Here is a 27,234-nt window from a genome sequence, read left to right on the forward strand (position 1 = left end):
CCATCCTACTATATTATTTAAAGCACAGCGCATGGAATGGGCCATTGTGGCAAATTTAAACAATCAATGTACAGTAAATATAAACGGCATGGTAAAAGGTTAAATGTAAAGTTTATGGGGAGTGCCTGGAAAGGGTTTAGCGAACAGCATCTCAGCCAATATGAAAATGTGGAGAAAAATATAAAGGAGTGTGAAATAAAAAACAAATCATCAAATCCTATCTCTATATGTATTAACCACATACCCTTATTGGAAAACAACATTTTTACGACAGTAGCCCTTTAAGAAACCTTCTCTCCAATTGTGCTGATTAATTTTAACATACAGTTTAATATTCCCATTCTTTTCAAGAATGTCATGCACTCTTTCCTTTAATAAAAGTACAAGAAAGAAAGAAATCTACATGAAAAGCACAGACAAATAGCTAGGAAGTAATTCAAATGTTCTGAGCATGGAGTAACTTTGTATCAACACATTAATGACTGAGAACATTTGCTTTCCATTTGATGTTTATTACAATTAACATTGAATTCATTACTTAAGAATATTAACTAGAAAGACAGCATCGTTAGCAGGACTAAATACAATTGCTTTACAGTACCGTCTTTTAAAATCCCCTCGATTAATGAAAAAATAGCTGCGAGATTGAACTCGGCTGTCATGTGTAAAAAAAGGAATTAAATTGCTTCTTTCTAGATGAATCCTTAACATTTTCCTGGCCATATGGACACTGGAAAAAGAGAAAATGGATTATTATTATTTATCAGTTTATGGCATTAAACCACACCACACAAAATCTAACACTGCAGTGTTTCTTTAGCATAGGAATAACGAATGCAAATAGCATACTGATTGTGCTAAAGTAAAAGAAAGTATGTAAACTTCTACAATAATGATATCTTTGAAAAGGCTATTTTGTTAGCAAATGACAGCTTTGACATTTTGGTTACCTGTTGTTCTTATGGGAAAACAATATGAAATGATAAAAAGATCAAACACATTTCAAAAGAAATGTCCTAAAACACAAGCTGTCAAAGCTCATTTGACTAGAAATTAAAAAGGGTTTTAAAAGAATTAGGCCTCCAGCAGAGGGGACCTGAAGTTCTCCATCAGGTCCCCTCTAGTGATTGACAGCAGCAGAGGGCGGGTGCAATAGCTAGTTTGCTATTGCAAAGTGAAATAGCCAATAGGAATCTAGCTATGCATTCCTATGGTGTTTTTTTGTTCTGACGGCAGCAGAACTGCCCTGCCAATAGAAAACAGTGGTGCGGAGCTAGCGGTCACTGCTAGCTCCACCCATTCATTTTACATTTAATTTTTTCTACTTTTTTAACTGTTTTTCTATTCTGCTCGGTACCACAGAGGTACCGAGCAAAATAGCCGAGCCAAATGCCGCCGAGCGGCATTTGGCTATTCACTCACTGCTGCTCGGCATCTATGAGAATAGGCCGAACAGCAGCGAGTAGCCTGCCGGAGGTTCGGCTCAGCCGATCCAGATGTTGAATCGGCTCAGTCGAACCCCTTCTGCAGTTTGGGTCGGCCGAACATGCTTAGCATGTTCGGCCGACCCAAAGCCACACGAAGCAAGCCGATGTACGGCTGATTTCAGCAGATATACGGCTGAAATCAGCCGTACAAGCCTGAAGTGAATAGCCGAACAGCGTTCGGCTCACTTCACTTCAGGTTGGTTATTCACTCGGCTGCCTACGGCAGCTTAGTGAATAGACCCGTAAGATTCAAGTAATCTTGTTCAAGTATGCGATACTTGCTTATCCTGGAGTTCAGCTTTAACATCAGGTTATATAAACTTCCAGTTATCCGGTACCCATGGGGATTGATAGATGCCAGATAACTGTAGCTTCTGGTTGCTTGAGAGTTACTATTAACTCATATGACATTATTTAAATGTATTATTATTGTTTCAAAAAACAAAATACACATAATGTATATACAGTAGCATTGTGGTATCACCCAGAAATGCTCATGTTTTTGATAGCAATAGATACTTTTCTTTACCAAAAATGTACCAGTCATTACACTGATCACCCTTTTGTTTTTACAATGTCCCCACCAATTCATCTTCTTTGTCTATGCATCTCTTCCTTCCCTCTGTGATGTTGTCCCCAAACTTATTTGGCAGACAGTGCTGTTGGACCTCAACCTTGTCACTGGCAACTTGCAGGAGCATTGCTGATGGGATATGACATCATACTGATGCCATTTCAGGCACCGATGTCACTCAGACCAGCAGGGGGCACATGCTCAAGGTCATTAGAGTCTTTTATATGGCTAAGCAGGTACTGCTACAGTAAGTAACAACAGCTTGTAAAAAGGGAAAATATGAGTAGCAGCGATCTGGTAATAGTACTCAGGGTGCTGGTATGGAATCAACCGAGTTGCAGCAGAGCAATTTACTTTTCTTCTATAACTTTAGAAGTACTTACATGCCTACATGCGGTCCCGCAGCATTTGCCTCTTCTCAAATGAGCTATTCTGGTGAAAACAAAATATCCAGTATGGGGATCTGAGTATCCTTCTTGACCTATCTTAAAACACAAACAATTCACATATTCATTCTTTGCATTTATTATTGCTATACATAACCTAAAGTGTATCTATAACCAAAACTGGGTTTTCCCATTGTGGAAATTTCCCTTAATTTCCTGTACCACAGAAACAAAAGGAAAGGAGACAAAGGGGTCTATTCACAAAGCTGCCGAAGGATCTAGCCGTAGCTTCGGCTGATCCTTCGGCTAGCTTTGGCCCCAGGACCCCTTCGGTTCAGTAGAACCGAAGGGCTGCTGTACGGGCTATTCACTATAGCACTATAGCCCGTACAGCTCCCGAAGTTGGCAGAGGGCCTCAGTCGAGCCGAAGGCATATGCTTCGGCTCGACTGAGCCCAGGTGAAAGTCAGAGCTGGCCGGCTGGCAGCCTGTTAATGACAGCTGGGCGGAGCCAGCCGTCTCCAGACAGCCCAACTTCCAGATGCTCCAGGAGTCTCCCGCTTTTAGATAGCGGCTCCGGGCTGGCCGGGAGAGAAACACTTTCTCCCGGAAACCTTTCGCTGCTCTGTTGTCTTTTTTTCTTTTCTTCTGACATCGGAGCCGCCGGCTGCCGTCAGAATAAAAAAAAAAACAGCATAGGAATGCATACCTACATTCCTATTGGCTATTTCAATTTGCAATAGCCAATAGCAAACTAGCTATTGCACGCACCCACTGCTGCTGTCAATCAGCAGAGGGGACCTGAAGTTGTCCATCGGGTCCCCTTCTAGTGATTGAGAGCAGCAGAGGGCGGGTGCAATAGCCAGCTTGCTATTGGATATTGCAAATTGAAATAGCCAATAGGAATCTAGCTATGCATTCCTATGCTGATTTCTTTTCTTTTAATTCTGACGGCAGCAGAACCGCCGGGTTCTCAGTGTAATGACTTATCAGCGTCCCTGGTTACCAGGTAACCAGGGACGCTGTTCCATCATAAGGATGAGAGCTTAGGCTCTGAAAATCTTTCATTGTAATGACAGCCGGTCCCGGCCAATAGAAAACAGTTGGGCGGAGCTAGCTACTTTTTTTTTACTGTTTTTCTATTCTGCTCGGTACCACAGAAGTAACGAGCAGAATAGCCGAGCCGAATGCCGCTCGGCGGCATTCGGCTATTCACTCACTGCTGCTCGGCATCTATGAGAATAGGCCGAACAGCAGCCAGTAGCCTGCCAGATGTTGGATCGGCTGAGTCGAACTCCTTCTGCACTTCGGGTCGGCCGAACATGCTGAGCATGTTTGGCCGGCCCATAGCCAGCCGCAGCAAGCCGATGTACGGCTGCTTTTAGACGGCTGATTTTAGACGTTGTACGGCTGAAATCAGCCGTACCAGCCTGAAGTGAATAGCCGAACAGCGTTTGGCTCACTTCACTTCGGGTCTATTATTCACTCGGCTGCCTACGGCAGCTTTCTTAATAGACCCCAAAATCTTTTTCTCACATTCTTATAAAATGGGCTCCCTCCTAAAATGTACCTTATGGTTTGTAACTACCTTAGGTGGGTTGTATGGTTGCAGAAAGTTTCCGTTACATAACAACACATTTATTATCCCTTACTGCTCCAGACACCTGAAGAATGTAGATGTTACAGCCTTTTTTATAATTCTTTCATGGTATCTATGTGACTTTTTATATAATTTCTAGCATGTCATGGGGCTTTTTATGCAACCTTCCTTCCTCAAAACTACAAACTACACTGCAAACCTGAAAACTTAAACTCCACAAGTCTCAAAACACCAAATTACTACAAATGTTTGTGCTCCTATCCTAATCCAACCGCTAAACCATGGTGCTAATTATCAGTAAAAGCTTACAATAGATAAATGTTCTCAAACATAGGAGCACTGCGATACTAGGGCTCACGCACACGGGCATATTAAAATTCTCTCATCTACGCTGAATCTTTCTTCCAGAAGCTGGCAGATAAATACAGCATAGAAATGAGAGGTTCAATGTGCAATTACATACATTTACATGTGTATGACATTTAGAGGTGTATTGAATTGTTCTGAATGAGAAAGCTTGTTGGATGTCCAGTGAAACGTCTTCAAGAAAAATACAGCAAGTCCAGTTTCCTTGACTTATTTTTTACAGATATTTAGAGGTGTATGCATTCTATTGCCTAAATTTATTTATTCTAGCCACTAAAGTGAATTTGCGCATTTCCATGTGTTCACGTGTGTTCGCAGGGGAGTATCCACCGCAAGGCAAACAAGGCAACATGGAGGGCCGAGGCAGGACCGTAGGCGGGGCTGGACTGGTCGAGTGAGATGCGGCACAGCCGGCGGAGCTGCGGGAGGCTCGGGACTGCCCATACTCCACCATCTGATGGCCGAATGACCTGGAGGCAGGCTGGGGGGCTTCAGGTAAGAGGAGCGGTACATGTGTGCAGGGAAAGGGACCCTGCACAGCCTGCCAAAGACCCTGCACATCCCACCTGAGAGTCCCAGGTGGGCTGTGCAGGGTATGTGATGGGCTGTGCAGTGTCTCAGGTGGGCTGTGCAGGGTCTATGGCGTGCTGTGTGGGGTCTTTGGTAGACTGTGCAGGGTGTAATGTGGGCTGCGTTGTCTATGGTGGGCTGTGCGGGGTCCGTGGTTGGCTCTGCAGTGGACTCTGCAGGGTCTCAGGTGGGCTCTGCACGGTCTCAGTTGGGCTCTGCAGCATCTATGGCAGGCCGCGCAGGATCTATGGCGGACGGTGCGGCTACTGAGGTGGGGTCTGCAGGAACTATGGTGGGCTCTGCGGGGTCTCAGGTGAGTTCTGTGGGTCTATGGTGTATGGCGTTTAGAGGTTTAGAGACATATGGTGTATGTCTCTGAACGCTGCTCTAAACCACGGATCTTAATGCCACAAAGTGTATGGACACTTTGGATAAAATAGGGCTGCATTCAGCGTTTTTTCAAATTGCAATAGCCAATAGTAGGCTGGCTACTGCACCCACCCACTACTTGCCGTGCCCTCCTCCCAGCGTGGAGGAGAGAACTAGGGGATCCAACCAACCTATCGATAATGAGAATAGTTGACAACTATTCTCATTATCATGATTATCGATTAGTTTGTTGCAGCCCTAAAAAAAATACATATGGATTTTTAGCGGGTATCACTTAAAGCGGAAGTAAAGTAACAAAAAAAATGGAGAAACTCTGGGCATAATTACTCTTAACCCTTGCAGTGGGCTACTCCCACACTGCAAGAGTTAAGTGCTCGTTTTCCGCTATACTACACTATAAGACATTATACTCACCTGAACCTTGCAGCCAGGTGGCTCTTAGACGGTCCCTGCAGCCTCTCTAGCCTCTAGTTTCATCACAATGGGCGTCTTTCTATACTTGTTTAAAAAAGTGTATATTCCTCTTGGCGCAAGGTTGCCATTGACACAATCCACCTGCTGCTTCAGTAATCACACTTTACACTATCTTGAGGGGCTGCTCATTCAGAAGGCTCTGGGGTTCCATCAATTGCATGAAAAACAGAAAAGACAGAGCGCTGCCTCCATGTGTATGGTGTATCCTGGATTCTGAGGAAGGGGGCGTGCCCCTGAAACGCGTCAATCTAGCATACTGTGGACGCTGATGTGACCGGAGGCAGTTTTCGATTCAAGTCAGGGTGTTGATCTCCTGAAGTGTTGGCGTCCTGGTGTTTGATGAATGCTATACAACTTATATTTGTGAGTACATATACTTTCAATTTTAATGGTTTAATAAATGATTTTACACGTGCAGGCGACATCAATTTAAGAAAGGATACAGAAGTGTGAGGTACAACGATCTCTGCAAATCTATGTTGTGTTAGCACCGCAGAACGAAAAGCATAACATGCGTCACTGAAATCATTTAAAAGAATCAATGAATTACAATTCCAGCAATTTCTCAGCAAACAGAATAATATGGTCCGCGTGGCGCATTAATTAGGGTGTGCATGGTCAACTTAAACGTGCAACTGTGTGGGAGAACTGACACTTCGTGATCCTTATAAAATTGCTCATGACAAGAAACATGAAAAACGCAAACCAAAATCGAATTACAATTCATTTTCCAGCATTCCTAGCGAATCACCGAACGCTTCTATAGGCTCTGGGATGGTAAACAATGTGGATGAGGACTAACAGCAAAGTAACAGACACAGTCTGCTAGAAAATCACAAGTCTGTGCTTCTTTCCTCTTCTTCAAATTGTTTAAACCGTATTGGCAGCAGAATCATTAATCAAACCTATAGAGCGCTAATGACTGTATGAAGACGGCTTTCTAAAGATTTATGTTACAGCGTCCAACGTATTGCAAACGGGAAGAGTAAAGAAGCAACAGAAATATATCATTTTCCTTCAAAGGTGAATGACAAAATATATTATGCAGAATTCTTCATTCTGTTATGCAGTAAAACTATCAGGTCTTGGATACGCCAAATCCGGACCCGATCTGGATGAGTTTCTGCATGTGCAGTGCGTTTTGACGCATTCCGGTCCGTTTTTATTTTTAGCCTAAAATGGGCTTTCAGGTGTAGTCCAGTGCATTCCTGGGCATTGGCATGTGTTTTGGTGCGCTCCGGAGCAGAAAAAAAAAGTGCCAGCTGCGGTTTTTCCACATGCACTGGAACTGAAAGCTGTGGTGTGAACTAGAGTCCAAAATACCATTGGAATACATTGGATGCATTTTTGGTGCGTTCTGTAACTGCTCTGCTCTTCACTTGGTGTGAACAAGCCCTCAGGTCTTGGATACAAACTTATGGGTATGAAATGTAATCATCTCAACTAAAGCTACTGACGCCTCTGTGTAAATCAGCTTGAAGAGTAAAACGTTAAGGAACAATAACCACTCCCTATGTTACATGTAACCAAACATAAAGCGGAACTCTGGGGGCACATCTTATTAACCCTTGCCGTAGTGTTACCCCGCACTGCAATGGTTAACCGCTCGTTTGTCTCCAAGTTAAAAAAAGTTATACTCGGCCGAACCTCAGAGCCAGCCGGCTGTGACAGCACTCCCTCCAGCCTCTCTCATCCTCTGCTGCAGCAATAGTATGTCCTTCTGCATGATGACTTGAGGATCCTTATACTGCTGCAGCGGAGGGGGAGAGACGCTCCAGGGAACGGTCTTAAGCAAGCCGGCTCCAAGGTTTAAGGGAATATAACTTTTTTTTTTTTTGTAACCTAGACACAAACTAATGGTTAAGGGCTAGTTCACACCAAGCGCGGAGCAGGTGCAGAGCAGTTGCAGACCGGATCAAAACTGCGTCCAATGTATTCCTATGGTATTTTTTAACCAAAAAAGGCCCGGAACGCATAAAAACGCGACAAAAAAACACGCGGCACAACCCACTGCACTTCGTGTGCAGAAACCTGAGCGGATCTGCTCTGCATTTGGTGTGAACAAGGCCTAAAGTGATATTATCTACCTCCCGGCCGGCCGTTGTAAATGAACGGTCGGCCTGAAGCTCTCTAGATCTGAGCGGGCAAAAGATTGAAAATGTAAAAACCTGCAGCGATGCGTGTTAACATACGAGCGATCCGCCGGCTATAGAGAAGGCGGATCGCTTGTATAAGCTGCCGGCCCGTGCACCCCCCCTCCCTCCGCAGCCCCCCCTCCTGCTGTCACGCTGGTCACGGGCTCCGCTGTGCCCGGTGCAAGCCCGGGACCAGCATAGTGCTTCTGTGACAGGGGATCAGAGGGAGATCGTGTATCGACCTCCCTCTGGTCCCCTCTTCGCTGTCAGAATGCGGCAGTGATATATATATTACATCACTGCCGCATTCTGCTATCACTCTCCAGCTTCAGACGCTGGAGAGAAGCTGATGAAGCAGATCTGTGCTTCATCAGCTTCTTCTGGGGGTCCCTAGGTGACATTAGGGTTCTTGGAGACCCCTGATGTCTCCATAAAGAGGACCTGTCACATCCTCTTTGCTATCACATAAGGGGTTTCTTAGCCCCCCTGTGTGATAGCAATAAAGTTAAAGGAGAACTATGAGGTGAGTGCTTTTTACACACCTCATAGTTCTAGCCGACCTGTAATAATAATTGTTTCCTAACATAATGTAAAAAAAAAACCTTTTGATCCCCAAAATTTCCCATAATTTTTCTTTAATATAATAAAAAAAACAAAAAACGACAGTGGTGAATAAATACCACCAAAAGAAAGTTCTATCTGTCCCCAAAAAATGGTATAAAATGTATTTCAGTACAGCGTTGCATGAAGGAATAAATGTCAGTCAAAGTACCGCAGCGCTGAATACTGATAAATGGCCTGGCCAGGAAGGCGGTGTAAACACCTGGTCAGCAAGTGGTTAAAATGTCGTTTTTTGTTGTTGTTTTTTACCACCTAGGAGGCCCACCTTTATATGAATCTTCCTTTCTTCTTCTTGGAAAATATTTAGTTCTTCGTTTTCTAGCGGGTCTCTGCAGCGTCCATGCCCCCGCCCCCCTGCACGGCTGCTGCCATCTACTGTGGAGGCACCCGAGGGTGCTCATTCCCGCAGTGGCTGTGTGCATCCATAGACACACACACAGCCCTGCAGCAGGGCTTTAACCCTTGCAGTGCGGGGGTAGCCCCACTGCAAGGGTTAATAAAAAGTGTGCCCAGAGTTTTGCTTTAAAGCTGAAGTTTAATCTGCTTGTATTGTCTTTCCTGCTTCTTTCCCCCTTTATCAATAAGCTAATACATTTTTTTTTAAATAAAACATTTCCCTTTTCATCACATCCCTATATCAGAGTCGATGATGTCATCACTGGGTCTCTGTGCTTCTCTATATAATGCAGGCAGATCAAGACTGGTGAGAGGGGCTGTACATAGCTTACTGAAAACAGCAGACCACCCTAGATAATGTACACATATGATGCCGAGCCCCTGTGATTGAAGGAACTGAAAGCCAATGAATGAAAGGGGCAGACCAGGAACAATAAGGTTGGGGGAGGAAAGTTCTAGATGATGCTGGAGGTCCTCCAGCCAGGAAATGAGGTGGGCTCTATCTGACCTGTTGCAGCTTCTGATGTATACTGTGGGAAGCCCACTGTGTGCAGTGAAATCAAAACAAACAAATTCGATACAGTGGAATAACCTGTTCAACTGTGCAAGAGCTAAAGGAAGGCTGGGGTTCAGCTTTACCACAAGCCATGAAAATCAGCGTGCATCTTAGGAGGCTGTGTGATTAAACAAACAGCAGACAGGAAGCAGGAAACTGCTAGAGCGAAACGTTATTCTAAAATATAGCGTTGTGGGAAAAGAACCTTTGTGGACTCCTAGGAATGTTCTGGATTTCTGCATGAATAACTTTATAGATGTGAAGAGATTTCATATTGATCCGGTGGCTTCCGTCCTTTCCAGGCACAGATCAGGAACAGCTATGGAGTCCAGGGATTCTAACGGAACTCTTAAGGGGCCCACACACCTTGCGATAATCGCGGGAAATCCCGCGATCGTACGGTTATCGCAAGGTGCGTGGAAGGCGTGCGACCTCTGCTACTGTAAGGTCGCACGACTTTTATCTTAGGAACATGTTCGAAAACCCGCCGAGAATCGTGCGATTGTTGGCGGGTGTGTGGCATGTTCGTAAGATGAAAGCCGGACAGGCCAGTGTGCGCAAGCACACACTGCCCGTTTAGCATTGCGGTCATCGGAAGCACTATCTCACATGTATACGTAGAGGGCCAACTTAGGACAAATAAAGAGGGTGAATCTACCCACTGGGGACACAGACAGTAATACAAGCCTGGTGGGTGTTCTAATGGCTCTCCACACTATCTGAAACTAACAAAACGTTTGGGCTTCAGTTACAGTTTAAAGAGGACCTCCAGGACTCTTTTCAGTTAACCCTTGTAGTTGGGCTACCCCTGCACTGCAAGTGTTAAGTGCTCATTTTGGTCTAGGGATGAAAATGAAGAAAATATACTTACCCCGATCCTTAGTCCCATCTGTCTGTTAGACCAGTCCCTGCAGCTTCTTCTCCCCTGAGCTCTTGCGGTATAAGGTGATCACATCTAATGCAGGTCCATTGCATTAGCAGAGGAGGAGAGAGGATGCATTGTGTGATACTGAAGGCACTCATGTGACCCCAGTAATAGACATGACACTCCGCACTGTACGGCCCCTCCCCCGAACGATGACCTACCAGGCAGGCGGCCTCATGTGCCTGTACTATGCTCAGCACCTCTGGATCCAGCTCGGCCTTCTCCTGTTCGCTGGGCCTCGGACTGTCCTGCTGCCGCTCCCCGCATGTGTCCTGCACGGCCGCGATGTCATTTCCCCGCTCACACATGAGATATTGTTTCCTGAGGAGAAGAGAGGAGGAGGAGGGGGGTAGCCCGAGGGAGCCCCGTCCCGTAGTGACAACATGACACAGGCAGCAGCTGCGCCTCACACACCGGGCCAGGAGAAGCATGTACAGGCCGCTGAAAGCAGGCCTCCGTCCTTCCCTCTGTACACAGTCACACTACTAGCTACAGGAAACTAGCACATAGGAAATGATACACATATAATTATCATGTCACATAATAATATATAACGCCATTTTTTTGTATGTGAATAAAAGGGATTCCTGACAAAAACCATTAAAGAAGAACTCTGGGCAGAATAAAAAGTAGCCCAACTGCAAGGGTTAATTGAGTTGGGCAACTCTGTTGTGGAACTACAAGTCCCATTATGCATTGCAAGTCTCTGCCAGCCACAGATATGACTCCCAGAGGCAGATGCATGATGGGATTTGTAGTTAAAGCACATCTGGAGGGCCAGAGTTGGCTACCCCTGTGTTAGGTGCTCGGTTTGTCTAGGGATCGCAAATAAAGCAGATATAACTATTACTCACTTGATCCCAGCTTCCGCGGCAGTCAGCATTCACCTTTCTCCCCCTCTGCTCATGTCCCTCAGAAACCTTGCGTCTAATGCAGGTCAATGGAGCCTTAATAGGACCTGATATCAGCAGTCCTTAGCCTGTCAGAGCCTTGGGGAGAAGAGTCTGCGGAGACCGGTCTAGCAGCCTGGAGGAAGCTGGGATCAGGGGAATATCTGCCTTATTTGAGCCCCCTAGATCAAAACAAGCAGGTAACCCTTGTAGTACCAGGGTAGCCCCACTGCAAGGGTTAATTCATTATATATATCATATGTTTCAATGTTGTGTTATGGGAATTAAAGTAATTTTTAATGGGTGTGAGCGTAGCTCTGTGCTTCTTTCTGTAGTCACCTTGATGAACAATAGCGAATAAGCTTAAAAAATCCCAACCATGTCAATTGCATGTTTATGGTACAATTTTAGGGTACAGCGCATTCCGGTGCAGGCGTACGAACTGGGGGTGGGAGGTGCGTTTTGGGTACTATTCAAATGAATGGCAGCGCAACACACTTCCCACACCAGAATGCATGGTAGGTGCGATTGTGTGGTACACTTAATTGCACGGCACTATGCAATTAGCGCACTGTACTCGTGTGAACGGGCACTCAAAAACACTGACATACAGCCACAGACACAATCTCACACACTCACAGACATTCACATACACACTCCAAAATTCTTTGAAATTTTTTTTAAGGTCCACCCAGTCTCCCTACCGTGCTGTGATTGAGCTCCATCTATACGTGCATTACTTGTACAGCTCCCTTGCACACCCTGCAGAGGTGCCGGGAGCCAGAATGTGATGTCACTCTGGTCCAGGCACCTCTACAGGACACGTGAGGGAGCTGTAAGCAATGCATGTATGGGCGGAGCTCCCTTGCGGCCATACCCCCAGCCCACCTCAAGCGGACACTCGTCGCCAGGCAGCATATTCACACCAAGCAGCCGTTCAGGTCTCGTTCACACCTAGGCGTATTGCATATGTGCCACCGGCGCGCGTTTTTTAACCGCGGTTCGCGGTAAAAAAGTTGCGCAACAAACGCGCGTTTCCGAAGGCTACTTGGCTGTAACTCCAATGGAAACGCGCAACATAACGGCCCAAAGTAGTACATGTACCTTTTCAGGCGTGGGCTGTTTTGTAGCACGTTAGGGACGGGCAGAAATACGCCAAGGTGGGAACGAGACCATTGAATACAATGGGATTTATATTTTTGAGCGTTTTGTAGAGCGTTCGTCGAGCGTAGAACGCGCTACAAAACGTTCAGGTGTGAACGAGGGCATATGTACAACGTTTTGTACATATAGATGGAGCTTATCCCTCGTTCACACCTGAACGTTTTGTAGCGTGTTCTACGCTCGACGAACGCTCTACAAAACGCTCAAAAATATAAATCCCATTGTATTCAATGGTCTCGTTCCCACCTTGGCGTATTTCTGCCCGTCCCTAACGCGCTACAAAACGGCCCACGCCTGAAAAAGTACATGTACTACTTTGGGCCGTTTTTGTTGCGCGTTTCCATTGGGATACATCCAAGTAGCCTTCGGAAACGTGCATTTGTCGCGCGACATCGCAGTAAAAAAACACGCGACAGACGCACATATGCAATACGCCTAGGTGTGAACGAGACCTGAACGGCTGCTTGGTGTGAGAACTGGCTATGCTGCACCAGGGGGAGGCAGAGGAGCCTCTCACCTAGAAAAGTGGAAACGTGGCGACTCACTGATAACAGGGCCGCGACCCACTTTTGGGTCACGACCCACCAGTTGAGAACCAAGGATCTAGAGCTATACAGGAGGCCAGTACTGACCTGGGGGTGAATAACCTTTATCAATAACCGAATACATCTTTTTAAATAAAACATTTCCCTTTTCATCACATCCCTATATCAGAGTCGATGATGTCATCACTGGGTCTCTGTGCTTCTCTATATAATGCAGGCAGATCAAGACTGGTGAGAGGGGCTGTACATAGCTTACTGAAAACAGCAGACCACCCTAGATAATGTACACATATGATGCCGAGCCCCTGTGATTGAAAGAACTGAGACACATGTCTTACAACAATGAAAATATTCGGTGATGCACATTCAAATGTTTTATAGGAAGAGTGCTACTTAAAGGAGAACTATGGGGTAAGTGTTTTTCCACATAGGTCTGTTAAGGGTCACGGGAGGACATATACTAGCCTCCTCGCTTGATCCAAAGCTCAGCATATCGCAAGCTACAGCTCGCGGTATACTGAGACCACCGCAGCCGGGATGGATCCCGACAATGCTGTCGAGATCCACCCAGCTGATTGAATGACAGCGGGATCTGCCTATCTAGAGGCAGAGCCAGCTGTACCCGCCCCCTCCCCTGTCCGTTCCTCCAATCAGTGCTGGAGGATCGGAGAGGGGGAATCCCTGCGGGGAGTGGTGACTGAGTCACGGCTCTCATTGTCACACGTCGGCTCGAACTATGAGGCTGAGTGGTTTTTACTCACCTCATAGTTCTCTAACTGGATAGCATCAATGTTTGGGTTTTTCTCCTTTGGCTGTTTTGGCAAGGTAACAGTTCCACTTTAATAATGGCCCCAGCAGCGACATCTACTGACCTTCCCTTTGCTTCCTCACCGCTCCTTTTTCCTACAGAGCCACAGATAAGAAGCCTTGTGTAAGTTCTAAGTCATGACTTGGAGCTTACACAAGGCTGAGGACTTTCTCATCACCCTCTTGTAACAGCGCTGGTTGCCAGTACTGTCAGGGTGAGGCTGAGAGAAAATAAAGATGGCCAAAATTCACTCATTGGGTGGCCCTGTCCACCAGCTTCTGCGCAACATCCTTCAGTTGAAAAATCAAAGGAGCTGGGTGGAAAATTGTCAGCTGGACAGCGTCTGCATCCAATCAAATGCAGGCACTATTTAGTTATTTTGATAGCCAGCATAGCCGACTGTCAGCTGAAGCAGGTGATTCCTCTGCCTGAAAGCTGAATGAAAAACAATGAGTGTATACCCAGCTTCAGTCACACGCTCCCCTTTATCCAAACCGACTGGTATTTCAATTACCTTTTAGTGGCAAAAAACAAGCTGGGGGAAGAAGAGTCCAAGAAAAGGTAGAAGCCACTACAGGGGACCATCCTTAAAGTGAACCTGTATCTGTTAAAATAACTTTTGCGCTTCTGATTCCTCGCTCTTCTACCAACATTTGCCCATTTGCTGAAGAGTTTATTCCATTTCTTCCTTTCTCACCTAGGCAAGAATAACAAAGGAACACCCCCACCCCCAGGACCCCCCATCTTTGTGGCGTTGATATCCCAGGAGGCAATTTTACCGAGGGGTACATGTGTGCCATAAGATTCGCTGCTTTCTACCAGGTATATGGCAACTGGCAGAGATCCGCAGCATGTCTGCACACATGGCACAGATCTCAGATGCCTGAAACCAGCTGCATTTGTCAAAGACCTGGCAGAGACCTTCGGCACATGCTTGGGATATTTGAAAGTGGTGGCACAGAAGAGAAGTGGCAGGACACGAATATCATAGGGGTGAAGTACCTCTTTAAAATGAATCTGTTGCTTTGCTAGCATTGACAAATGTCTGTAAAGTTAGAATCGTGCATGTCTACAAGCTCCTCCCTGAGGTGATGTTAATAGAGACCTCTGCACTGATACAGTATTAGAAAGTGTTACCATGTTTGGAGTTAAGGAATAATACAGTGTGATGGAGTTCCATTAGCATTTCTCTATTACTTTAGTTTTCTTTTATTGTTTGTTCATTTTCTTTTACTTACATGTAATGCAGGGGACTGATGATCTGTTTGTAAACGTATTTGGACCTCATTTATTTATGTTCAGGAAATTAGATATTTAATAAAAATTGTTACATTTGTTCTGAATCCTTGAAATGGAACTAAACCCCCCTTATGCAGCCAAGAACAGCTTGGTTAAGAGCTGACATAAATATAATGGCACTCCATCATATTAAAGTCAATGCTGTTTATTGACTGAGATAACACACATCTCCTTAGCACCTCAGTCAATAAACAGCATTGACTTTAATATCATGGAGTGCGAGTGACTACTTTAATCTCACGGAGGCATCCGTTGTCACCACCGCACCCACCCAGTTGGTTTTGGGTTTTTGTCCGGTCAGGAGTACGATGGGACAGGAGGATTAAGTAATAAACATAATGGCAACTGTAAAAATGATCACCAGAGACTTGCCTTAGATGGAACTGTTTTTGTAAACAGTAAAATTGGTGCATTTAGTTCTGTTTTAAAGCAGAACTACACCCTCCAATCCTTTACAGTAGGGATGCACCAATACCGAGAAAAAATGTGTTTTGTTCCCTGGAGCTCCGATATACCATGCACCAATACCGATACTAATACGGGTATCGGTGCCGATACCAAGTATTTGGGTAAGTACTCGTACTCGCCTAAATGCTCCGATACTTACTCCCCATACTTGAACTTCCAGGTCAGAGGGAGATTTCCTCTGACCGCAGTGCCGCGAGGGAACATGGAGCCGGCTTCCCGGCCAATCAGGAAGCCAGGCCGCGGGTAATGACTCGCAGCCCAGCTTCCTGATTGGCCGGGAAGCCGCCTCCATGCTTTTTGGCCGGCTCTATGCTGATTGGCTGGGAAGCAGGCTTCCCAGCCAATCAGCATTGCGCCAGCCAAACCGCTTGGAGACAGCTTTCTGGCCAATCAGGAAGCTGGGCAGCGGGTAATGACCCGCCTCACAGCTTCCTGATTGGCTGGGATGCCAGCTTCCTGGCCAAACAGCATGGAGTCGGCTTCCCAGGCAATCAAGAAGCCGGGCGGGATGTATCGGCGAGTACCGAAATATAAATATCGGTACTTGATACAGAAAAAACGGTAATCGGTGCATCCCTACTTTTCAGCCAAGGAAGGTGCCATCTTAGCCTCTATTTGGATTGCAGTTGCCATGATGCTGCACATGTGACCAGCTATGACATCAGCCATTTGATGGCTTGAAAGTTCAGTTGAGAGCTGAAATAGACTTGACAGCTGGCATGCCTTAAAAGTCACTGTTTTGGGAGACGGTTAAATCGGTGGGTCTGATTTCCATCTCAGAATTCATTCAGTGAAGCTTGTATAAAAGCTTAATAGTACATACTGTAGTTACGCAGAACAAACAAAATCCATACCGAAAATATTGGTTGGTTTTCTGTATCTGGAAGAACAGTTTGTGACCCAAAGCCTTGCCAATGCTTCAACTCATTTATCACAGTTTTTTGTTTTTGCCAATTTTTTTATTTTTTTTAATGAATCTGATTGTTATAAATATAATTCTAGCAGATCACGTCAGTAGTGATTTATAGGTCATCACACCTGTTATTATAGCCCCAAATCTCCGGATTTCTTCCCAAATATCCTGACTCTCGGAGTCCAAAACATTTTTTGTTCCATATTGTTTTGAGCAAGATTTCAGTATTATGTCTTTTATATCCTCATATCATATTAGTATATTGAAACCTCTGTCAACTAGTGTTTACTGTAAGCTTCTACACAGTTTCATGTTCAGTGGTTAGCATAAAGGTTAACTGAAACTATAAATAAAACCCCCTATCCCACCCACCATCCTTCTGATGAAAGTTCTCAGTTGATTACCGGACTTCAGATGCAGACAAAAGGATGCTTCAGTTACCCAGCCAGCTTGCTTCCTTGCAGTGTGTATTCTGTCTGCACGCCATATTCCATTGTTTTCCAGGTCTGGCCATAAATAATAATTATATAGCAATGTTTGTCTATGGTCATGACTGCTGCATGCAAACTGTCTAGAGGCCTGATGCCCAACCTGCCGTCCAACGGCCACATGGGGCCATATGGTGTTTAAAGCAGGGTCCTTGGGCCCCAGCAGTCATTAAAGGAGAACCATGAGGTGAGTGAAAATCACTCAGCCTCATAGTTCGAGCCGACCTGTGACAATGAAACTGTCACACGTCGGCTCAATAGATCGGGAAGTGAGCGAACACATACCGTCGCTCCCTCACTTCTCGATGCTGTCCCTGCAGAGATCCGTGACTGTCACTCACGGCTCCCTGCAGGGACTCCCCACATCACCTGTCCAAACCTCCAGTGCTGACTGGCGGAACGGACAGGGGTGGAGCAGGTACAGCTGGCTCTGCCTCTAGATAGGCAGAGCCAGCTGTAGGGGGGGGGGCGTGTCTGAGCGGATGTCTAAAGACGCCCGCTAAGATCTAGAGAGCTCCCGGCCGGCCGTTTTTTTTTATGGTCACATAAAAAACTGTCTGTCTCCTACAGCATGATTTCAGTCTCCAACCGATCCTATAAAAAAGTATCTGACCATTTCCTCTAGCAAGTCTTCAGTCTATAATAGTTTCCTATCGTGCACGAAACCCCACGGATTGCCGAGCGGTCATGGAGTCGCCCACCACAGCCAATCGCACTGGTGGTGTTATTATTTTCTAAGTTGCACCGGGTGGATTGCGCATGTGCAACCGAACACATGTAAATAAAAAAGGTACGTGTACCTTTTTTCAACGACTGCCTCGCCGATGTAACCACATTGGAATCAATGGGGCCGCGCTGCAACCACTGTTTGCACCCGCACACAATCGCGTGTCCCAGGATCGCTCAGACCTGAACCTAGCCGCATAGTTGACCCTTTGGAGACATCAAGTGCCAAGTTTGATGCCTCCTATACCATGTAAATTGACAACCTCTGGTCCAGAACATAAGCTACAGGAGGACTGGGCAAGACAAGGTGGAAGCATGTAATGACTGCATCTGAGGTCTTTGATTTAGCTGACGTGAGTGGGATAAGGGGATTTTTTACATTTCAGTTAGCTGCTGTTATAAGCGCTGCCAATAACGTATTGCGATACCAATGTATAGTGTACCAAACACAGTTAAAAGAAAACAACCCTCTGCTCCAGATTAACATGCAGATAGCTTGGACAGGAAGTTCATGGACAGCTACTTGATAAGCTGAAACTTCCCTATTCAGAGTTCCCCAGTAAAGGTTTCTTGTTTCATTATGTGTGTATGCATCAGGTAAGGAAGTTCAAAGAATACAAACAGGATACAAATAGTGCTGCAACTAAAATGCCATTTGAGTGATGATATACTTGTAAAAATGATATTGCTTGGTTCACTCGGGTCATTTCTCGCTAAGCAAGGTGTCTAGCCCAGTATATAGTATGTTGACTATTTTGTCCACAGTAGTTAATAGATATAGATAGACAGACAGACAGACAGACAGATAAGATAGATAGATAGATAGATAGATAGATAGATAGATAGATAGATAGATAGATAGATAGATAGATAGATAGATAGATAGATAGATAGATAGATAGACACAGACGTCATCTTACCTATGAACCTATTCTGACTTATTTTGTAAAGAAGTACAAAGAGCATTGATACTGTGCTGATTGATTGCTATGTGCACTTTGCACAGTCCACATTGTCTTCCTGAAATAAACATTGCATTATTTGCAATATTGATACTTAATTGATGACATTTTAGTGACAATGGTATATAATCACTGGCAGAACTACCAGGGTCCCAGCGGTCGCAATTGCGACCGGGCCCTGGCGTTCTGCCTGTTGGGGGGGGGGCCCAGCGAGGGAGAAGAGGGCCCCCTCCCCCTAGATCGTGCCGCTCCTTCCCTGACACTCTGCCACCCGCAGCATGTACGGGCGGCTGTGCGGCAGGGCAGGGGAGGCTGTCCCTAGTCCCGCAGAATGTGCTGCAGGCACCGCCGGGCAGCACATTCTGCTTTGTGAGGACCATCTCCTCTTAGCTCTGCCCCCTGGCCGCCGAGACACGGAAGAGGGCCCTGCAGGAGAAGGAAGGTAAGTCTGGAGTGGGAAGGGGAGGGGGGAGCTGGTGGCACTCAGCATTCCTGACTTTTATTATAATGTATTGCTGGGACTTGTAGTCCTGCATATCTGGTGGTATTCTGCGTTGCTGTATGATGATTATACAGCAATGCAGAATAGCAACAACTATGTAGGACTACAAGTCCCAGCAATGCATTATATTTTTAAGTAGGGATGCACCACTCAGTGTTAATACTGGGCATTTTCACGAGTACTGGTACTCATGAAAATGCCTCGATACTAAACACAGATATCGGTGTTCTGTCGAGAACGCCAATGTAGTCGAATTTGCCGACCTCAGCAACTGCGCTTGCACACAGACTGATATTATTAAGGAAACCAGGATTTATTCACAAAGTATTTCGTTTAAATCGTTAATTGTGACCGTTAATAATATTCCGTCCATCATTTCCTGCCACCCATCATTTACTGCTATGGACGGCATATTATTAACGGTCACAATTAACCATTACAAACGAATACTTTGTAAATAAATGCCGGTTTCCTCGTTAATCCCGTCTGTGCGCAAACGCAGATACTGGCTTGGCGTTCTCGACAGAACATCAGCACTAAATTTTTGAACTGAAGCGGCTGTCTGAGGACCTTCGCTTGCTGGGGACCTCGGCAGCCTTCCTGTTAACCATGCGGTACCATGGCAGTGGGAGTTGGGGGGGGCCCTTCATGGTTACTTGCATCGGGGCCCTGAAGGTTCTAGTTACGCCACTGTATATAATCAACCTTGTGACGTAAAGGGAACTCTGCACTGTGTGAGAAGTAATACAAAATAAATATTTAGGCATTCTAATTCACAAATCACTGCCAGGTGGTGAACATGCAAAGAATGCAACATGCCCAATAAGCTCTTGAATAAGGCCCTGGTCACACCAGGGAGGTTCGGCCTGCAATGATTTGGCCGCGCGGATCCGCCGACATGAACGATCCCATGCATTGTTATGGGGACCGTTCATGCGGCTACTATCCTTAGCTAAGAAGCACATTTCAATTCAATTTTCAATTCTCTTTTAGAACCTTGAAAAAAAAAAAGAAACCTACTGGTTACTGTGACATCAGACTTCTTTGAGATACATTTAATCATATTTCTCATTGTAACTGGCTATCTAAACTTTATACTATTTATTAGCAGGTAAAAGAACTTCGAGGGGCTGATGTACAGTAGAAATCTTCCGCCCAGCTTTACTGCCGATAGAAGGAGCCAAGGAGCATAGAAATCCCTATGCTCCCCGGCTCCAGCTAGTGGCAGCAATGCTGTGCAAACAGCATTCACCCAGCTTTACGCTGTGCAGATGTTTTATACATCAGCCCCTGTGTGTTGTTCCAGGAAAGCAATTCACTACTTTTTTACCTAGACATGTGAAAAGCAGAAGCTGATTGGCTGTTGCAGGCAAAACAGCATATTCTTTTATTCAAACTCTTTTAATCAAGAGGTCTTACACCATCAACATTCTTTTGAGTATATAGTCTAGGCCGCTATTAGAATTGATGGGGCTCCTTAAAACCTATCTAATAGGACTTCCGTGTCTCCCCATACGTTTTAAGCCCACCAATGCTATTAATAGGTGAGACGATCATAAGAGATTGTTTTACCTAGGAAAGACAGCAATCTTAGATAAGTCCTGAGATAAATTTCTGGTGTAAAGTTTTCTCTATAAATTTGCATGAAGAACATTACTTTGTAATATCTTTATTAATGAACGGGGGGGCACACCAATTGGTGAAAACACCGCTGACTGCCTGGAACCTGCTGCACATATCTCACCTCCTAGGACAGGACGTTTCTTGTCACTAACTTCTTGGTGCATCCTACATGAAACATGATCTAGTGAGATCCACGATCTTCACTGCAGGTCTCGGTAAGTATTTCCATTGCCGGATGTACAGTACACTGTTCGGTACTGTACATCGGCAACGCTATACAGTACTGTACTAATGCAGTATAGTACTGTATAGAGTTCCTCACTTAACGACCAATCCGTTTAACGACCTGGTCGTAGGAACGGAACTCGGTCGTTAAGTGAGGAATACCTGTAATGGGAAACGTCCTGTGCCCAGTGCTGATTGCAGAAGAGAAGTAGGGCCATTACAATGCTGGGTGACCAGTTTTTGGGGGGTAATCATCCCCTTCCCAGTCCACCCATGCTATAAGGTCAGACTGTGCATCCCAAATATCACAATAAATGTTCTCTGCACCAACCAGCACTGGCTGTATTAGTCATTGATAGCTGTGAGCTTACTGCTGCAACCACCAACCAATCACCACATGCGAGTGATGACAGGGGGGCATGGTTGGCTGGTTGCTCTGAAACAGTATGTTTGGAAGGAAGGCGTATGAACCCAGCTGATCCGATGGGGCCTGGGCCCGGTACGGGAGGACTAGCTGTACTTCCTTATCTGCGGCCCTCTATATGGTATGATTTGAGTAAGTGATCACAGCTCTTACCTTCATTTGTATTCATCATGACCCACAAACTGGTTGCTGTCACATATCCAGCTGTAGTACAGTTTAAGATGCATTGCATTAGAAAATCTTTGTAATTCATTCTGCTGACTGGACTCATAAAACTTACCCTTAATATGATTTATTTCTCAATAGGTAAACTTTCTCATCATTGTGGAATATGACTGAATTGAACACACCAGTTCTGTTTTTTAGCTCTTTTCCTGTTCATGGAAGGTAATGGCAGATTTCTAACTCACACTCACTCTAACTCTAATACAGGCAGTAAACACATTCAGTATTGCCAGTTAAACTCCAAAGACATTTATACTGGGTCAACAAAAAAAGCAGCTAAACGTATTTCCCATCCTTAGGAATCTTGTTGACTATCATTGCAGACACAGACAAGTAGTGGACTTTAAAATCTAAAGGGATTTTATATGCATAATTCCATGTTTTAAAGGAAAACACACAACTCAGCACTAAATAAGCAACACAAATAGCCACTGGTCAGTGTCAGAAGTGTTTGTTTTTGGATGCACTTTTTGTCAGAAAAGCTAGCAATTAATATAAACTTTTAGCCTATTATAAACCAAAAACTTGCTGACAACATGAGCACCCATAAACGTGTTAAAGTGTAAGTAAAGCCAAAACTTTTTAGTTTTGGATAGAGTAGAGCAGTGCTCCCCAACCTTTTTATCGCCGCGGACCGGTCAACGTTTGATAGTTTTACCGCGGCCCGCTGAGGGGGGACGTTGATTGTTTATATTTTAGATTGTTTTGATTTAATAATTTTAATTTAATTGTATTTAAACATGCCTTCAAAATAAAATACAGTTACACCAAAAAATGAATATAAAGTGATTTAACATTTTAACTCACTAGAACGCTAAATCAATGAGAACCCTGAGCTTGTTTCTTTGCAACGAGACGGTTCCATCTGGGGGTAATAGGAGACAATGACACCCGAAGTGTGTTGCTTATGTCCAGTTTATTCCGTTGTTTTGTTTTGGTTGCTGTCACTGCAGAAAACCCCGCTTCACACAGATAGGTTGTCGGAAATGGCAATAGGGATTTAAGTGCTGTGGTGGCAATCTCAGGGTATTCCGCTTGCAGCTGCTCAGCTCCAGACGTCACCTAAAACGCCCCGATATCACGATATTTTGCGCATGCGCGGTATTGGTGCGGCTTTAGGTGACGTCTCTCAGCTCCCGGTTAACCTCTCGTCCTGGAAAGTCGGACAAACCCGAGAGAAATACACCACAGTAAATAAAATGGAAATAATTTAATGTTCCTTTGGCGGCCCGGTACCATTTGATCCACGAACCGGTACCGGTCCGCGGCCCGGGGGTTGGGGACCACTGGAGTAGAGGATAGATGACCACTGATCAGGTTTTATTTTGGTGTGTGTGTGCTGTCCCAGAGATAAAGCAGAAAGGTAGATGAGATTTCCCCAAAGCAAGGGGATGTTCCGTCTTAGACAATTATCAGCAGCACAGGTTTATGTATTTATATAAATAAATAAGTAAATAAATAAAATATAATGATATGTACATGGCTTACCCTAATTGTACATGGAGCTCCCAGGGAAAAGGTATGTTTGTGCCGGTGAGGGACAAGGCTCCTGTAAGATGGCGGTCTCTGCTGAGATGTGCTGCTTCTGCTTTGACGTTCTATTGCCACCTGCATGGGTACCAGCTGCCAATAAGTGCTGGTTCCAGGGAGGTAGTAGCCTGGGTAAGGGGTTGCTGAGCTATCTGCTATACCACAAGGATGGTTTAGAATTCTATATGAGTATACACTAGTAGATTTTATTTTTTTGTTCCGCATTTCTAGCTAAACAAATACATAAATAACTTTACTAACAGACAATACCTTCTTTCTGTCTTAATTGTGGGACAGTATAATCATACAGGTAATGGTGAGAAGGGATTAAAGCAATCAAAAAGTCCTCACTTTAATCAGCACATAGCACAGTAGAGACTCCTTAAAACTGAACGTATTCATGTGTCTTATTACATCACATTAAAGTGAAATAGCGGGTTTAAAGTTCCGGTAAGGAGTGCGGCAAGATATTCTTCATATTATTCCATCACATATCCCAAAAATAAGAGGATTATTCCTCATTGTAGGACAGTGGGCAGAGTCATGCAAATCATTGCTTTTCACCCCTTTTTACAGATGCACATCCAGAACCATTGGTGTATAGTGCAAATATAGCCCAATGCTAAACAGCCATTCATTCCAACTGCATCCAGCTGTTTCTGGCTATTTGACCATCGTCAGTGCAGCATATGGAAACCATAGCTTATATGGAGTAGGGCCTACGATCCAACTCTACAGTATAACCATACAAGTTATGGTGAGAAGGGATTAAAGCAATCAAAAAGCCCTCATTCTAATCAGTGCCTAGCATAGTAGACGTTCTTAAAACAGAAGGTATTCACATGTCTCATTCCATCACATATCCCAAAAATAAGAGGATTATTCCTTACCTTCTGTTTTAGGAAGCCTCTACTGTGCTACGCACTGATTAAAGTGAGGGATTTTTGATTGCTTTAATCCCTTCATACCATAACCTGTATGGTTATACTGTCCCGTTGGGTTACAAGCCCAATTCAATAAAAGCTATGGTTTCCATACACTGCACTGATGAAGACCAAATAGCCTTAAACAGCTATGCGCAGTTTAGAATAAATAGCTCTATAATATGAGGTTGTATTGCACTTTACACCAATGGTTTTGGAAGTGCATTTGGCCAAAGGAGTGAAAATCAATGGTTTGCATCTCTCTACCCACTGTCCTACAATGATTAACTTTGTGATATGTGATGCAGTGAGACATGTGAAAAAACATTCTGTTTTAAGAAGGCTTTACTGTGATACTGTCCTTTTTATAACAGGCCTATCTCTATATAAAGCATTTTAAAATTAAAGGAGAACTATGAGGCGAGTGCTTTTCACTCACCTCATTGTTCTAGCCGACCTGTGACAGTGAGACTGTCACAGGTCGGCTCAGTAGATCGGGAGGTGAGCGAACACATACCGGCGTTCGCTCACCTCTCGATCCTGTCACGGCTCTCTGCCGTGATGGGAGGGGCTGGATTCCCCCCGCTCCGATCCGCCAGCGCTGGCTGGCGGAATGGACGGGGGAGGGGGCGGGTACAGCTGGCTCTGCCTCTAGATAGGCAGAGCCAGCTGTCAGTCACGCAGCTGGGCGGATCCAGACATAATTGTCGGGATCCGCTTCAACTGCGGCATCTCAGTATACCGTGAGCAGCAGCTTGCAGTATACTGAGCTTAGGGTGACGGGAGGACGCTAGTTTGTGTCCTCCCGTTACCCTAAGGAGAACTATGGGGCAAGGCCTTAACCCCATAGTTCTGCTTTAAATTATACAAAAGGCTAAGTATATGCCTCCTGTAGAGTCTACAAGAATAGCTGGCCATAAATTAAATTAAATTTCCTGTCTACAATGGCTTGCTGGACACACAAGGGTGTCCCTGCTTTTTTGGGAAATGTTGGCAGCTATATTTTATGTACAAATGAGAATGGTCACCAAAACCAACAGAGAGGGAGAATCTCTCTCCCTCTGCTGCCACTCTGGCACCCGTAGTACTGGGGCCACCGTATGTAGGGGCGGCTGTGCCGGGATGGAGAGGTGCGAACACTTTAGGAGGCTGGTCTCAGTCTGTGAGGACTGTTCAGCCTAGCGGAGCCTCTACCAATTCTGGAGGCACTGCAGGCAGCACATCATGCTGCATGGGAGACGCTGAGGACCCACTCCTGCGCTCCCCCCTGTCCCCTGGCCGCCACAGAGAAGAAGGTGCTGCAGGAATTAGGAGTCTGGGTGGGTGAAGGTTGGTACGGGGGGGCAGCTGTAGCTGGTGGTATTTAGCATTGTTAATTTGCTGTATATTGTATTGCTAGGATTTGTAGCCCTGTATAGCCTGTGGTATTCTGCATTGCTGTATGATGTTTTGCTCGGATTTGTAATCCTCTATAGCTGCTGCCATTCTGCATTGCTGTACAATGTATTGCTTGGATTTGTAGTCCCTCTACAGCTTGGACCCTTTTTTCTGGCAGTGCTTCTCCCGAGACTAGATCCTGGCTCCGCTCATGCAGGAAATCTGACTCTTCTCTACTCTATTCAAATTTTTTTTTTAAATGTCTTTACACTTTAAGGAACCTTCTGGTTTGCTTCCTGTGTGATTCCCAGCATAAACAGTATTTCTGTATACTGTGAGATCGGAGACAAAAATCACACACACAGAGTCAGTGCTGATGATAAGTTCAGAAATTGTCAACTAGAGATGCTAAGGCAGGGGTTGGCAACCTTGGAACTCCCAACTGTTGTGGAGCTACAAGTGATGCACTACAAGACTGAAACCTACAGACATGATTCCCAAAGGCAAAGGCATGATGGGATTTGTAGTTTCACTACAGCTGGAATTTGCCTACCCCTGTGGTAGGGTTTTACACTTTAGTACAGGAAGCTCTGAAGCTCACAATGAAATCAACAATAAAAGACTGGCTGGTGATTTACTTGTGAATTTGCCTTCATTGAAGTTCTTTTTTAGTTGTCTATTAGTGACTAGTGACCACCACTTAAAGTGGAGCTTAACTCCATTGTGAAGGATTTTTGCCATAATATATGCACAGCATGCAGTATTTTTACATTATGGCAGACTTACCTGCCAACGTGCGCCCTCCAGCGATGTGACGATGCAAAATCTTCACCTAGCCTTCTTCTGGGTTAGACGCCTTTGGCCACTTTATTTGCTGCTCTGGGATGATATAACTCACCTGTATGAGCACAGGAGTTAATTCATCCTGGCACCAAAGGGATGCCAAAAATGTCCACTACACTGCCATAGGAAATATTGCTGGCAGGTAGAAGATCAACTTTTATTGCTGAAGAGACACTGCCATTAAAGTCTACCGATGGCAATGTTTGCATTTTAAGTCTTTAATTCTACTTTAACTGTACCTGGGCTCAGCGAACATGTAGGCTGCTATTACTGACCTCTGTATCTGAAAAAGCTAGTTTCCTGGCAGTTATGTTGATCCACCAGTTCCACTACTTTCTCAGTCATTGGCCCATTACAAGTAGATGTTGACCGATATGGATTTTTCAGAACCGAATACGATTATGGGCCACCATTCAGGCCGGTAATCGATATCAGGTACCCATATTCTGCAGCCTCTATTGAGCCTTGGCTCCTGCCCCATTCATCTGCCGGTGGCAGGATTCCTGAGCCGGTAGCTGAATGTAAACAGGAGGCAGTGCAATAGCCAGCCTGCTATTGGCTATTTCAAAATGCAAAAGCCAATAGCAGGCTGGGTATTAAACCCACCCACTGTCTGCTGTCAATAAGCACACAAGCGGAGCAGAAGGAGAAAGTTCTCCTTCAGGTCCGCTCCTCTGCTGATTGATCCGCAGTGGCTGGGAGCAATAGCCAGCCTGCTATTGGCTATTTCAAAATGCAAAAGCCAATAGCAGGCTGGCTATTGCACCTGCCCACTGCCTGCTATCAATCAGCAGAAGAGGACCTGAAGGAGAAAGTTCTC

The 27,234-nt window shown here is 45.1% G+C and overlaps 1 protein-coding gene across 1 annotated transcript; it reads right to left on the reverse strand.

The window, feature by feature from the left end:
- Positions 1-491: 491 nt before the first annotated feature.
- Positions 492-10,944, reverse strand: CUNH1orf53 (chromosome unknown C1orf53 homolog). The gene is made up of 3 exons (XM_018564553.1): positions 10,637-10,944; positions 2,445-2,542; positions 492-730 (listed from the first exon to the last, which is right to left on the reverse strand). The coding sequence occupies exons 1-3, from the start codon at positions 10,908-10,910 to the stop codon at positions 659-661; spliced, it is 444 nt and encodes a 147-aa protein (XP_018420055.1). The 5' UTR covers positions 10,911-10,944; the 3' UTR covers positions 492-658.
- Between the last annotated feature and the right edge of the window lie 16,290 nt (positions 10,945-27,234).

Source organism: Nanorana parkeri, unplaced genomic scaffold, assembly GCF_000935625.1.
Source record: "Nanorana parkeri isolate BGI_ZX_2015 unplaced genomic scaffold, ASM93562v1 scaffold759, whole genome shotgun sequence".
Lineage (NCBI taxonomy): Eukaryota > Metazoa > Chordata > Amphibia > Anura > Dicroglossidae > Nanorana > Nanorana parkeri.

Excerpts from the sequence above, each read along its gene's own strand:
- CUNH1orf53 (XM_018564553.1), bottom strand. The coding sequence starts at position 10,910 with ATGCTTCTCCTGGCCCGGTGTGTGAGGCGCAGCTGCTGCCTGTGTCAT. Across the intron at positions 2,543-10,636 it reads TGAGGCCGCCTGCCTGGTAG|GTCAAGAAGGATACTCAGAT; the intron begins GTCATCGTTCGG and ends GTTTTAAGATAG. Across the intron at positions 731-2,444 it reads GCGGGACCGCATGTAGGCAT|TGTCCATATGGCCAGGAAAA; the intron begins GTAAGTACTTCT and ends CTCTTTTTCCAG.